Source organism: Pteropus vampyrus, unplaced genomic scaffold (assembly GCF_000151845.1).
Source record: "Pteropus vampyrus isolate Shadow unplaced genomic scaffold, Pvam_2.0 Scaffold1, whole genome shotgun sequence".
Classification (NCBI taxonomy): Eukaryota; Metazoa; Chordata; class Mammalia; order Chiroptera; family Pteropodidae; genus Pteropus; species Pteropus vampyrus.
Window position 1 is genome coordinate 25233390 of NW_011888782.1, and position 12508 is coordinate 25245897.

General features: G+C 31.3%; 1 protein-coding gene and 1 pseudogene across 1 annotated transcript in view; one reads left to right on the plus strand and one right to left on the minus strand.

Annotated features, from left to right (window-relative positions):
- STXBP5L (syntaxin binding protein 5 like) overlaps positions 1-12508 on the minus strand; it is a 279142-nt gene that overhangs the window by 106199 nt on the left and 160435 nt on the right. The window contains exons 17-18 of the mRNA XM_011355337.1: positions 3546-3697; positions 1515-1586 (exon numbers count right to left, since the gene is read on the minus strand). Of these exons, the coding sequence (XP_011353639.1) occupies positions 1515-1586; positions 3546-3697 (224 nt within the window). The remainder of the gene's footprint in view (positions 1-1514; positions 1587-3545; positions 3698-12508) is intronic.
- LOC111736989 lies at positions 10896-11014 on the plus strand (annotated as a pseudogene).

Genomic DNA, 12508 nt, shown 5'->3' on the forward strand with positions numbered 1-12508 from the left:
GAATTATAATTTTTTTCTCTTCTGGATTGTGGGAATGACACTATTTTCTTTGAGCGATTAGCAAGAGAAGGTTTTAAAACATCTGATTTCAAATCTCAGGGCTTGTCTGAGCCCCTATGGAGCCTACTGATGGAGACATGGAGGATCTCTTATGGCTTTGTAATGACTTGATTTCACTTCTGTCTTGACACTATAGGTCTTTGTTTAGAAAGACCTATGATTTCTTTTGCAAAATTCTAATGAACCCAGTAACTACAGAAGCTATTTCTGCTCTCATTTGTCAAATTTGAAAAGTCCCTCTCTGTTCATGTGAGCATAAAGAGCCTGCTGTCATTCTCTATCCTACTACCATCATCATTTACTTACTGAGTTCATACTTGTGCTGGGTGTAGAGGATATAAAGAGACTATGTATAAAAGTAAACATACAAACAAATCCAGGTAACATACAAACTAAATGGTTCAAACACTACTGTGTACAAGCCTGGCACAATAGGGAGCAGCAGAAGCCAACATAGATATCAGTGTTCCATCATAAGGCACCAGGAGCTGAGGCAGTAGGAAGCAACCCAAAAGGGAGTGCTCTGCTAGAGTAGAAAACTAGGGAACTTATGAGCAAAAATAAGTCACCTTCAGGGCACTCCCAGAAATATTTTAAGGATTCCGTTAATATCTACAAGCTAGTGAAAAGAAGTCTGAAGAAATTCAAGATATAAAAACATATGTGAGTGTATATTTTATACAACTATGAGGCTATCTTGTATATGTTGTTAAGAAATGTGATTTTAAACATAACATACTGATTTGCATATTATAAACATCTCATGTCAATAATATTTACCCATAATATCACTAGTATCTACACCTCCAATCATACCTTCACTCCCTACTCTTTCTGCATGAGTTTTTAAAATTGCTTACTCCACTATCTTTAGATTTACAATTGTTACCATGGTAAATATTATTGACTTTTATTTGTAAATTTAATTATCTAACTTCACAGTGTTTGATATCTAAAATAACTACAGAAATGTTTGTGTATTCTATTTTAATATAAAACATCAGAAATTTGGGATACTTAACTACTTCTATGAAATCTAATTACTTAGAAGAAGGAAAACTTGTGGCCTCAGTTAGAATAGTTTTAGAAAATGGCCAAAGGCACAAGGTTTCCAAAATAAGAAAGCATTCAATTATTGATACTGACAAATCGGGTTCATTATTTACAAGGACACCCTCCACAAAACAAAAGAGAGTGACTCTTGGATTAATAGGACATGATCTGCATGGTTTTAACTAAACACTGAAACAATGGATATGAGTAAATGGGTCTATGACAATAAATTTTGGAAATATTTTTATAATTTTAATTAAAATTATCAGGTTGCACTTCCATAACAAAACAAAAATTTGCATGCATGCTGAATGTGTTTTAAAAAACACATTACTGAGCATAGATGTATGGATTTAACTCAAGCATTATAACTTAAAATGCCTAACCTTTATAGAACTTACTCTGATAAGAAGTACGGATCCGTTTCGTTAAATCAGGATAAAAGTTAGACAGGCCACGCATGCAAAAGTTGTCTTTGGAACATGCCAGAACACCAGCATCAGCAGCAGGCAGAGGAAAGAGAAAAAAAATAGTCTAAAGTGAAAGGAAGTGATATCATACCAGAATCTAGAACAGCCAAGATGAAGAAATTGCCGCAAGTTTAGGTAATCAAATTAAAGAGAAGATATTAAAAAATCAAATTAGAGAGAAGATACTAAAAAAAATAAGCCAATTAGAAAGTAAAAGGTGATAGATGAATGATGAGAATGCTGTAGTAATTTCATTTAATCAAATTTAAAAATAGATGGCATATTTCTTATACGTTTACATAGTAAACTTATATGGCTTTCAAATACTATGTATAAGTATCTCATAAATATAAAAAATGGTTGTCTTTAATTTTCAGTATTAAAAGGAAAGCTTATGGATATTAATCTTTAATGTTTTAATAACAAAGCAAATACTCATTTTTATACATTAAGTATGAAATTTATGACTTAATCATGGTTTTTCCTGATTTTAACGTCATCAATTCTAAGCTCTAATCATAAATGTTGAGGCTCAATGAGTTTAAATGAAATAACATCTGTATCACCTTTGTCAAAATATATACTTTGTTATCCCATTGCGTATATCCAGCAAGTGATTTGGATGCTGTCATAGGATCCAAAGCTTTTCTAATTCAATCGGTGCTTTTAGTATGCAAAGAGTGCCTACTATCCCTTAACATCTTCCTACCATAGAGTCCACAAACTTTCAAAAATCAACCTTCTCTTTCCAAACCATGAGAGAATCTTATGGTACATGCATGAACGATTTCTTATTCTGTCTTCCTTTCAAAAGCCATTAGTAATTGAGGCAGAACCTGTAGAATTTGAAATTTCCAGCACTCCGAAGATATTGCTAAAAGATGTGATTCCTAACAAAACATAAAGGATCAAAACTAACAATTTGGAAAGGGTTGAGGTTTACCAAAGAAAAATAAAGAGGGAGAATTTCAGTATATCGAGTAATTTTTCATTAGCCCAAAAGAAAACTTGTCACATTCAGATGTTAAATTTTGCACACCTGCTATTTAAAAAAATAACATCTACCATTATGTACTCTTTTTATTTTAAAATATTCTTTCATAGGTATATTTAGTAAAGTCTTTTCAATATTCAATTGATTAACAAAATTTTTAAAAAATGTCTAAAATTGAAATGAGCTGTATATTTTCTGTCCACTGACATAATACTGTATAGATGTATTTCTACTTTTTAGCCCAAGCAATTTTTACCTAAATTTTTAAACTATGTCAGTAAACAGAAAATATACAAAATTTTGACAATGTTTTCAAAGCCAACTATTTGGATATATGTTGCAATTTCAGGAAAACTTTGGATGATCTGACATATCAAAGTTTGGCATTATGTAGAAAGTATTTCTTATATCCTAATTAACCATATATATTTTCCTTTTATAGTTAAATAAATCAACTTATTGATCCTGTCAAGAAAAATGTCATCTTTCATAGCATTATTAAATGTTAAATAACGTTTAGTGCATTTGTTAAAATATCTCCTAGAAAGTCACCGTTCGACAAGGAAAGATGACAGGTAAAATATGAGGTTAATTTAAATGAATGAATACTTTTAAAATATAACTTTTAACTGAAAATTATATTTTTAAAGGGACCAAATATACTAGAAGAAAATTATCCTCTTTAACACAACCATTGCAAGCAGTTTTTTTCAACTAGAGAGACTGATTTTGATAGCGTTTTTATATTTAATAGTTTATTTTCTGTTATCTCCTAGGAATTCAATTTGATATTAAATGCCTTGTTTACCCTATGTTTCTGCCCAGTTTTACTTACATAGTATTGTGAACTATGCTCACTTTAGATTGCCATGCATTTTAATAGCATTACAGAAGACAGACAAAAAAATCTAAAGGTAAGAAAACAGATGAACTAATTAAATTCATAACCATCTTGTTTTATCTCCTACCTGCAATGAACTGCTTGTTTTTTCGAGGAGACCGTGGTTGTCGTTGGTATATGTCACTTGATCTATATAGGTCAATGGTCCCCATGCTTAATAGTACTGTCTTCTGTATAAAATCCACCACAGCCAACCCATTGCAGTTCCCAAATGCAACTCTGAGAGAAAAAAAAATATGCAACTAGAATGTATCATACTAATCATTACTATTTTTTATCTTTGAATTAAAAATAAGATTACTGGAAAGTAATGCTGTAGGGTTTGGAGTCGGGTAGTGATTAAAGTTAGGAAGGACATTTTGCCTTTATATAAGATAGGTTGATCTTGTATAATAGCCATGACCACTGAAAATAACAGGAATGACCTGCAATCACATTTTATCATCAATTTAAAAATGTAAGTAGTGATTACCTAATTTGCTCTTCAATTTGGTCTTATATTTTTACAAAAGAATCACACATCTTTTTTGCTTTGTAAAGGAGAAATAGGTCAAGAAATGTCACATTTCTTTTAAAAGCTACAGGTGCTTAGGTGCTTTTTCAAATAAAATTATAGTTATTAGGCTTCAAATTAGTTCTCTTAAAGAGTATTTTAACACAAATATTACATAAAAATTCATATATTTAAAGTTTTGATAGTGTAGTAGATATAAACCAACTATAACTTTCATTTATAAAAATGCTTCACTTTTTAAATTTTGTCCAATTTATTAAAGGACAAGGGCCATTTGATTAATTTCATAACTAAATCTCCTGAAAAATTAAAACCACTCTTCTAAGCAGTAATTTTGGTCACCTCAACCATACAATAATTTTTTTTCTTCATTTACAACATTTCTTCTAGCTGAACAATTGTAAATCTGCTTTTTGCTTCCAAAGTGAAATATACATTAGTTGTATGAGTGCTGTTTTGTTCATTTTGTATAAGTTCCATGCTGTTTTATTTCTTAGCTTGAACTTGGCTGGCAAATCATCTGCCAACTTTGAATCTAGCTCTTTCTACTACATCATACTACCTTCCTCATAAAAAATTAAAAGTTCTAGGATTCTAGATGTTTTGCTGTTTCATAGAGAGTTTTATACCATCCAGTAAGACATATTTTGGAAACTGGAAAAAGTGTTATAAAAGTCAAAAGATCCTACCTCTATCATTTTATAAGTTATGTGATTTTGAGAAAAATTAATGAACATTACCAAGCCTGTTTCTTTACTTTATAATGAGAATTATAATACCAGGTTTATCTAGTTTACAGGGCTTTTAGAAACAACAAATCATAAATTTGTTATTAATATACTTTGAAAGTTTTCCACACAAAAGTAGAATTAATATTGTTATAAGTAAATGCAATATTATACATATTACATATTATAGCAAGTTAATATCTTTAAACTTTTCATGTTAAAATAGTTATATCTTCTCAAACAATACACTTGAAGACTATATAATATTTTATTAACCAATGTCACCCCAATCTATTAAAAATAAATCTCTATAGTTAGTCATTTCTGCTTACGAGTGTGATAGAGTTCTCAAATGTAGTAGTGATAGGAAAAAATTAGGCAACTAGAATATATGACAACAAAACTAATTATTTTTGTCTTTGAATTAAAAATAAGAATAGTAGAGTGATGTGAGCATCACAACAGAATGAGAAAACTTCTTGGTTTCTCTCCTTGGACAACTATAATTCAACAAATGATTCTATGCTCAACACACAAACAAGTTTGAGAGATACACACATTGAGACATCTGAAGGCGAGGAGGAAGGAAAGAGATGGGGAGCCCCAGACACAGTCCTGCACTGGCCTCAGCCCCAGTTGACATGGTAGCATGGAAGGTTGGGTTGAAGCCCAGAGAAGGGCATAGGCAGCATTCTGGCCTGAGTGTCTAGTACACATTGCGATTGAGGCCAGTGACAGAGGAGGAGATGCAGTACAAAAGTGTGACAGCCTCAGTCTGAGAGAAAAAAACAAAGATGCAGACATGCAAATCTACCTCCCAACTCTAGCTGACATGGTAACAGTGGAGGTGTTGGGTTGTAGCCCTCAACTGGCAGTCCAGAGAAGGACGACACAAGCATCATTCGGGCCTGAGTGGCTGATGCACGTTGCAGGTAGTCCTAGTGGAAAAAATAAAGTTGCAGTGCATGAACTCACTACTCCCTAACCCATCACAGGAAAGCCTGATGGAGGCAACTGAGACACCTAAGATAGTATAGGTGGTTTGGATGCAGGAAGAGAGCACTAGGAACTCACATGCCTGGAGCCCCATCACCTACCATATCCAACCATGGGGGTGCTACAGTAAGAATGAGGAGACACCCACATCTTCAGGGAATATGGGGCATTTTCCACAGATGATGCGATGCCACCCCACTGATGTCTCTGACTGTGTAGATAAAAGAAAAACCTCTACTTACCAACCTGCTAAATTATTAAAGCAAAACAGTACCTAAAGAAGATTTCAATATCTCAAATGACCATACAGAGAAATAATCCATCAAGTACCATGAAAAACCAAGGTAGTCCAGAAAGAAAACAAAAAGTCTCCAGAAAACAAACTCAGAGACATAGAAGACTTGATTTAAATGACAGAGAATTTAAGAATGCAGTTCTGAAAAATCTCAACAAGATATAAGAAAAATCAGAAAGGCAGTTCAACAAGTTCAGGAATAAAATTAATGAGCAAAGAAGTACTTTACCAAAAGATTGAAACTAAAAGAAGAACCAAACAAATTCTGGAACTGAAAGACTCAATAAATTAGATGATGAATGAATTAGAGAGCTTAAGAAATAAAGACTGATTAGAAGAAAGAATCAGTGATCTTGAAGACAAAAATCTAGAAATGACTCATGTGGAAGTAAAGTGAATTAAGTTTAAAAAATTGCAAACTCTGTAAGAGCTATGTGACTCCATTAGAACAATATAAGAATAATGGGAATATCAGAAGGAGAAAAGGAGCAAAGAACCCATTCAAACAAATAATTGATGAGAACTTCTCAAACCTATGAAAAGAACTGGTCCCTCAAATCAAAGAAGTAACAAAACACCTAATTATCTGAATATAAAGAGACCTTCTCTAAGACACATTATATTAAAATTGTCTAAAATAAATGACAAAGAATTCTCAAAGCAACCAGGGGAAAAAAGACTAACCTATAAAGGGGAACCCACTGGATTATTAGAGTTTTTAGCATAACTTTTACAAGCTAGGAGAGACTGGACTCAAATATGTAAATATTTAAAGAGAGAAATCACCAGCCAAGAATAATATACCCAGTAAAGTTATCCTTTATATATGACCTATAAAGCCTTTCCCAGACAAAAGCTGAGGGAATTTATCACCACAAGATCTGCATTACAACAAATGTTAAAAGGAGCTCTTCTACCTGAAATAAAAATATGAAAAGATACAAAATTGTGAATATGATAACAAACACAGAGAGAAGCAGGAAATTGCAACTCTTTCATAAAGGAGTATTAAACTCTTAATTAAAACATAAAAGTTAAAGGGGGAAAGCATTTAAAAAAGACGATAGCTTCTGCAATTTGGAAATAAATGCACAGCATAAAAAGGGATAATTTGTGACAACATAAAAGACATGGGGGAAAAGGACTGAACTTGCACATGTGAATAGAGATAAGATGTACTCAGAAGATAAAGAACTACTCTGCATCTAGAACTTTTTATTACATAAACCTAATAGCAACAACAAAACAAAAATCTAGATAAGAGACACATAAAAAAAAGAAATGAAGAGGAAAAAAAATCATAGAATATCACTGAACTAAAATAGCAGAGAGAAACACAAGAGACAAAGGAAACAATGGAGAGAGAACAATCAGAAAGCACTAGACAAAATGGCTGTAAGTTCTCATATATCAATAATTACCCTAAATGTAAATAGACTGAACTCACCAACCAAAAGGCACAGAGTAATGGGATGTATAGCATGGAGAATATAGTCAGTAATATTGGAATAACTATGGTATCAGATGGGTACTAAATTTATTGGGGTAATCACTTCTTAAATTACATAAATGTCCAACCATTATGTTATATACCTGAAACTAATATTGTATGTCAACTGTAATTGAAAAATAAAAAATTATTTAAAAAATGTTTTAGACAGAGACTTTTTTTTAATGATAAAGGGGACAATTTTCAAGAAGAAATAACATGTAGGTTTATATGTATGTATGGGTGCTCTCCTGATAGGTGTGTGTGTGTATCTATCTATATATCTATATGAAATTACTTACAGATCTAAAGGGAGAGACAGACAAAAATGCAATTATAGTAAGTGATATGAATATTTCATTGACAGCCATGGATAGATCATCCAAACAGAAAGTAAATAAGGAAATATCAGCCTTTATGTCCATTTGGTTTAATGTGTTATTTATCAATTTTTACAGAGCTTTGCATCCCAAAACGATAGAACATAAATTTTTCTCAAGTGTGCATGGATCATTCTGAAGGATAGATCATATGTTGGAGCACAAAATTAGTCTCAGTAAAATTAAGATTAAAATAATACCAATTATATTTCTGACCACAAAATATCAAACTGGAAATTAACTATCAAAAGAAAGCTGGAAAAAAACACAAATATGTGGAGATTAAACAACATTCTATTGAACAACTACTGGGTCAAAGACAAGATCAAAAGACACATAGAGATAAATAAAAATGACAATACGACATATCAAAATTTGGAGTATGTGGCAAAAGTGGTACTAAGAGGGAAGTTTATAGCATTACGAGCCTACCTCAAGAAACAAGAAAAATCTCAAACAATTTAACATTTCACCTTAAAGAACTAAGGGAAAAAAAAGAAGCCAAAGTCAGTAGAAGGAAGAAAATGAAAATTAGAGCAGAATTAAGTGAAATAGAGAACATAAAGTCAACAAAGTCGTGATTAAACAAAGATATGATTCTTTGAAAAGATAAAATTGACAAACCTCTGGCTAGAGTCACTAAGGAAAAGAGAGAAAAGACTGAAATAATATCACAAATGGAAGAGATGTTACAATGGACACCACAGAAATACAAAGAATTATACAAGAATACTATGAAAGGCCATTAGCCACCAAATTCAATAATATAGAAGGAATAGACAAAATCTTAGAAATTTATAACCTTCCTAGACTGAACCATGAAAAATTAGAAAATGTAAATAGACTGATCAATAGTAACAAAACTGAAATAGTAATAAAAATCCTACAAAAAAACAAATGTCCAGGACTAGATGGCTTCAGCCATGAATTCTACCTTTCAAAGAAAATTTAATATACCTATCCATCTCAAATTCTTCCAAAAAATTGAAGAATAGGGACTACTTCCTAGCTCATTTTACAAGGCCAACATTATTCTGATACCAAAACCAGGCATGAACAACACACACACATTACAGGCCAATATCTCTGATGAATAAAAATCCGCAACAAAATACTAGCAATTAAAATAAAACACTACATTAAAAAGATAATACACCACGATCAAGCGGGATTCATTTCAGGGATGCAAGAATGGTTCGACATATGCAAATCAATGTAATACACCATGTTAACAAAATAAAATATAAAAATCATATAATCATATAAATAGATACAGAAAAACCATTTGACAAAATACAACATCAATTTATGATTAAAACACTCAATAAAATGGGTATAGGTGGAAAGTACTACAACATTATAAAGACAAACCCTCAGCTAAAATCATACTCAATGGTGAAAAACTGAAAGCTTTTCCTCTAAGATAAAGAACAAGAAAAAGATGTCCAGTCTTGACACTATTATTTAATATAGCACTGGAAATCCTAGCCAGAGCAATCAGACAAGAGAAATAAAAGGCATCCAAATTGGGAAGGAAGTAAAATGATCACGATTTGCAGATGACATGCTTCTATGTATAGGAAATCCTAAAAATTCCACCCAAACACTATTAGAAACAATAAACAAATACAATAATGTTGCAGGATAAAAAATTAATGTACCAAAATCAGTTGCATTTTTATGTACCAGCACAATGAAATATCAGAAAAAAAAGAAAAAATCTCATTTGCCATTGCAACAAAAAGGATAAAATATCTAGGAATAAACAGATTGTTGGAAATGAAAGACCTATACACTGAAAACTATAAGACATTGTTGAAAAAAAGTGAAAAGGGGTTTGGGGAGAAGATGAAGAGGGTAAAGTGAGTCAAATATGTGGTGACAGAAGGAGACTAGACTTTGGGTGGTCAGCAAACAAGGGAATACAGAGATGAGGTATTATAAAATTGCACACCTGAAACTTACATGTTATTAACCAATGTTAACCCCATAAATTCAATTTTAAAAATTAAGCAAAATAAAACAAATAAAAACAACATATTGTAGGGTTTGTAGCATGTATAGAAATAATACAAGACAACAACAATACTAACAGAGGGAGAATATTGTTATAAAGTTCTCACAGTATATGCAAGGAAGTATAATGCTACTTATTTACTTATCCATTTATATAAGTTAGAGATATATAAACTGTAGAACAAACCATAAAAATTAGTTTTTTAAAATTAAAATTTTTAAAATAAATACTAAGACAAATCCACTTTAAATATCAATTAAAAGGATAGAAAACATATAGTAACATGAAAATACTAATTAAAAGAAGTATGAAGTGACTATATTAATGTAATATTAGTACAAAGTATATTTCAGAACAAGAAAAATGTTGACGGATAAACTTGGAGAATGATTAAGAGGTCAATTCATCAAGAACTTATAGTGTTCCTAAAGTGGATTCACCTAAAATACATGGAGAAATACTGAGAACTGGAGGGAAAAAGAGACAAATTCACAATTATGGTTGAGAATGAAAACATTCTTTTTTCAATAATTGCTAGCACAATTAGAGAAAACAATCAGTAAGGAAATAAAAGTTCTGAAGAACATTATCAACCTCCTTGACTAAACTGAAATTTATAGAACTCTCCATCCAATATTCATAATTGCATCAATATAAAATATTTAGGCATAGATGTAATAATATATGTAGAAATTATGTATATTGAAAATTATAAAACATTGCTGAGGTAAATTAAATAAGATTTAAATAAATAGATGTACCTTGATCAATGGTCAGAAGACAAAGTTAACTGTTTCCAAATTGATCTACAAAGTCAGAGAACTTCCAAACGAAATCCTAGCAGACATCTTTTTTGTTAAGAAACTAAAAACATGATTCTAAAGGGAAATGTAATAAATCTAGAATAGCCCACAGTTTTGAAAAAAAACTTAAGGACTTTCACTATATGTTTTTCAAGAGCTATTCTAAAGCTACAGGAATCAAGGCAGACTTGTATTGTCTACGGTCATGTCATCCTGAACAAGCCTGACCCCGTCTGATCTCAGAAACTAAGCAGGGCTGGGCCTGGTTAGTACTTGGATGGGAGACCACCTAGGAAGACCAGGTGCTGTAGGCATAAAAAATAAAACATAAGGGATTGTAAGCTGACAAGGTCCTTGCAATCTGTGAGGTCGACCAAGGGTTGCCTCGCATAAAAAAAAAAAAAAAAGGCAGACTTATATTGAAATGAAGATAAACATAAATATTAATGAAACAGAAGTGTCCATAGACAAACTCACACATAAATAAATGGTCAATTGATATTTAATGAAAGTGCTATTACAATTTGGAGGAAAGAAAATCTTTTCAATAAATGATGGTGAAACAATTGGATATCCATAAGTGAAAAATTGAGCCTTAATTTTTACCTGCCATTATGCACAAAAACTAACTTAAAATGGATGAGGAGAAAATCATAGGCAACAGTTAAATAGGACATGAAAAGAACAAAATATAAAATAAAAAATAACCTGTATGACATCAAAATTAAATTATTTTGCTCTTCAGAAGATACTATTAACAAAATGAGAAGGCAATCCATAGATAATAGAAAACATTTGGAAAATACATATCTTGTTCAAAATAGTCAAAGAACTCTGAGTAATAATAAGACAACTTGATTTTTTAAAAGTAGGCAAAAGGTTTTACAAAACAAAATGCACAAATGTGAAATAAGTCCTTGAAAGATGCAGAAAATCATTAGTCACCAGGAATATGTAAATTAAATACCATTGAACCCACCCAGCTGGATTATATTATAAAATCGATAATACCAAGTGTTGACAAGTATGTGTAATAACTGAAACCTTTATACATTGCAAAATGATATAAAATAGAGAGGCTATAAGCAAATAGGATATAATCCAGTAATTCCACTCTTATTTACCTGAGAAAATGCAAACAAATGTTATATAAAGGCTTCTACCTGAATATTAATAACATATTTATTTATAATAGCCAGAAACTGGTATCAACCCAGATTTCCATCAAATGGAAAATGGATAAACATTTTTATATCCACATAATATTATATAGCAACAAAAAGGAACAACCCGTAAATACAACAACATGGATGAATCACAAAAACATTATGCTAAGGAAAATGAAACAAACAAATAATTTATGCTTCTATATATAATGGTAGTAAATGCAAAATTATAGTGATAGAAAGCAAATCAGTGTTTTTGTGTTACCAGAGGGTGAGGGGTGACAATTAAATAGGGCACGAGGGAACCTTCTGAGAAGATGGATACTTCTTATATCATTAGTTTGTTGGTGGTTACGTGATTTATATTTGTCGTGTATATTTGTCAAAACTCATATTGTATACTTAAAGTTGGTGAATTTTTTCATATATATAACATAAACTCATTTTTAATGTTAATAAATACTTAGTTAATTAAATTACTAACAAAAAAGACAGTCTAAGAGAATCACAACTAGAGTTATAGACTCTGGTCCCCCTGAGTGTTCTGGAAAGAAAGCAAGAAAAGAATAGGTAAAGATTTTTAAAATTGGATGTTTTGGTTAACCTACCAGAAAGACAAAATAATTTTACTGAGGAAAAAAA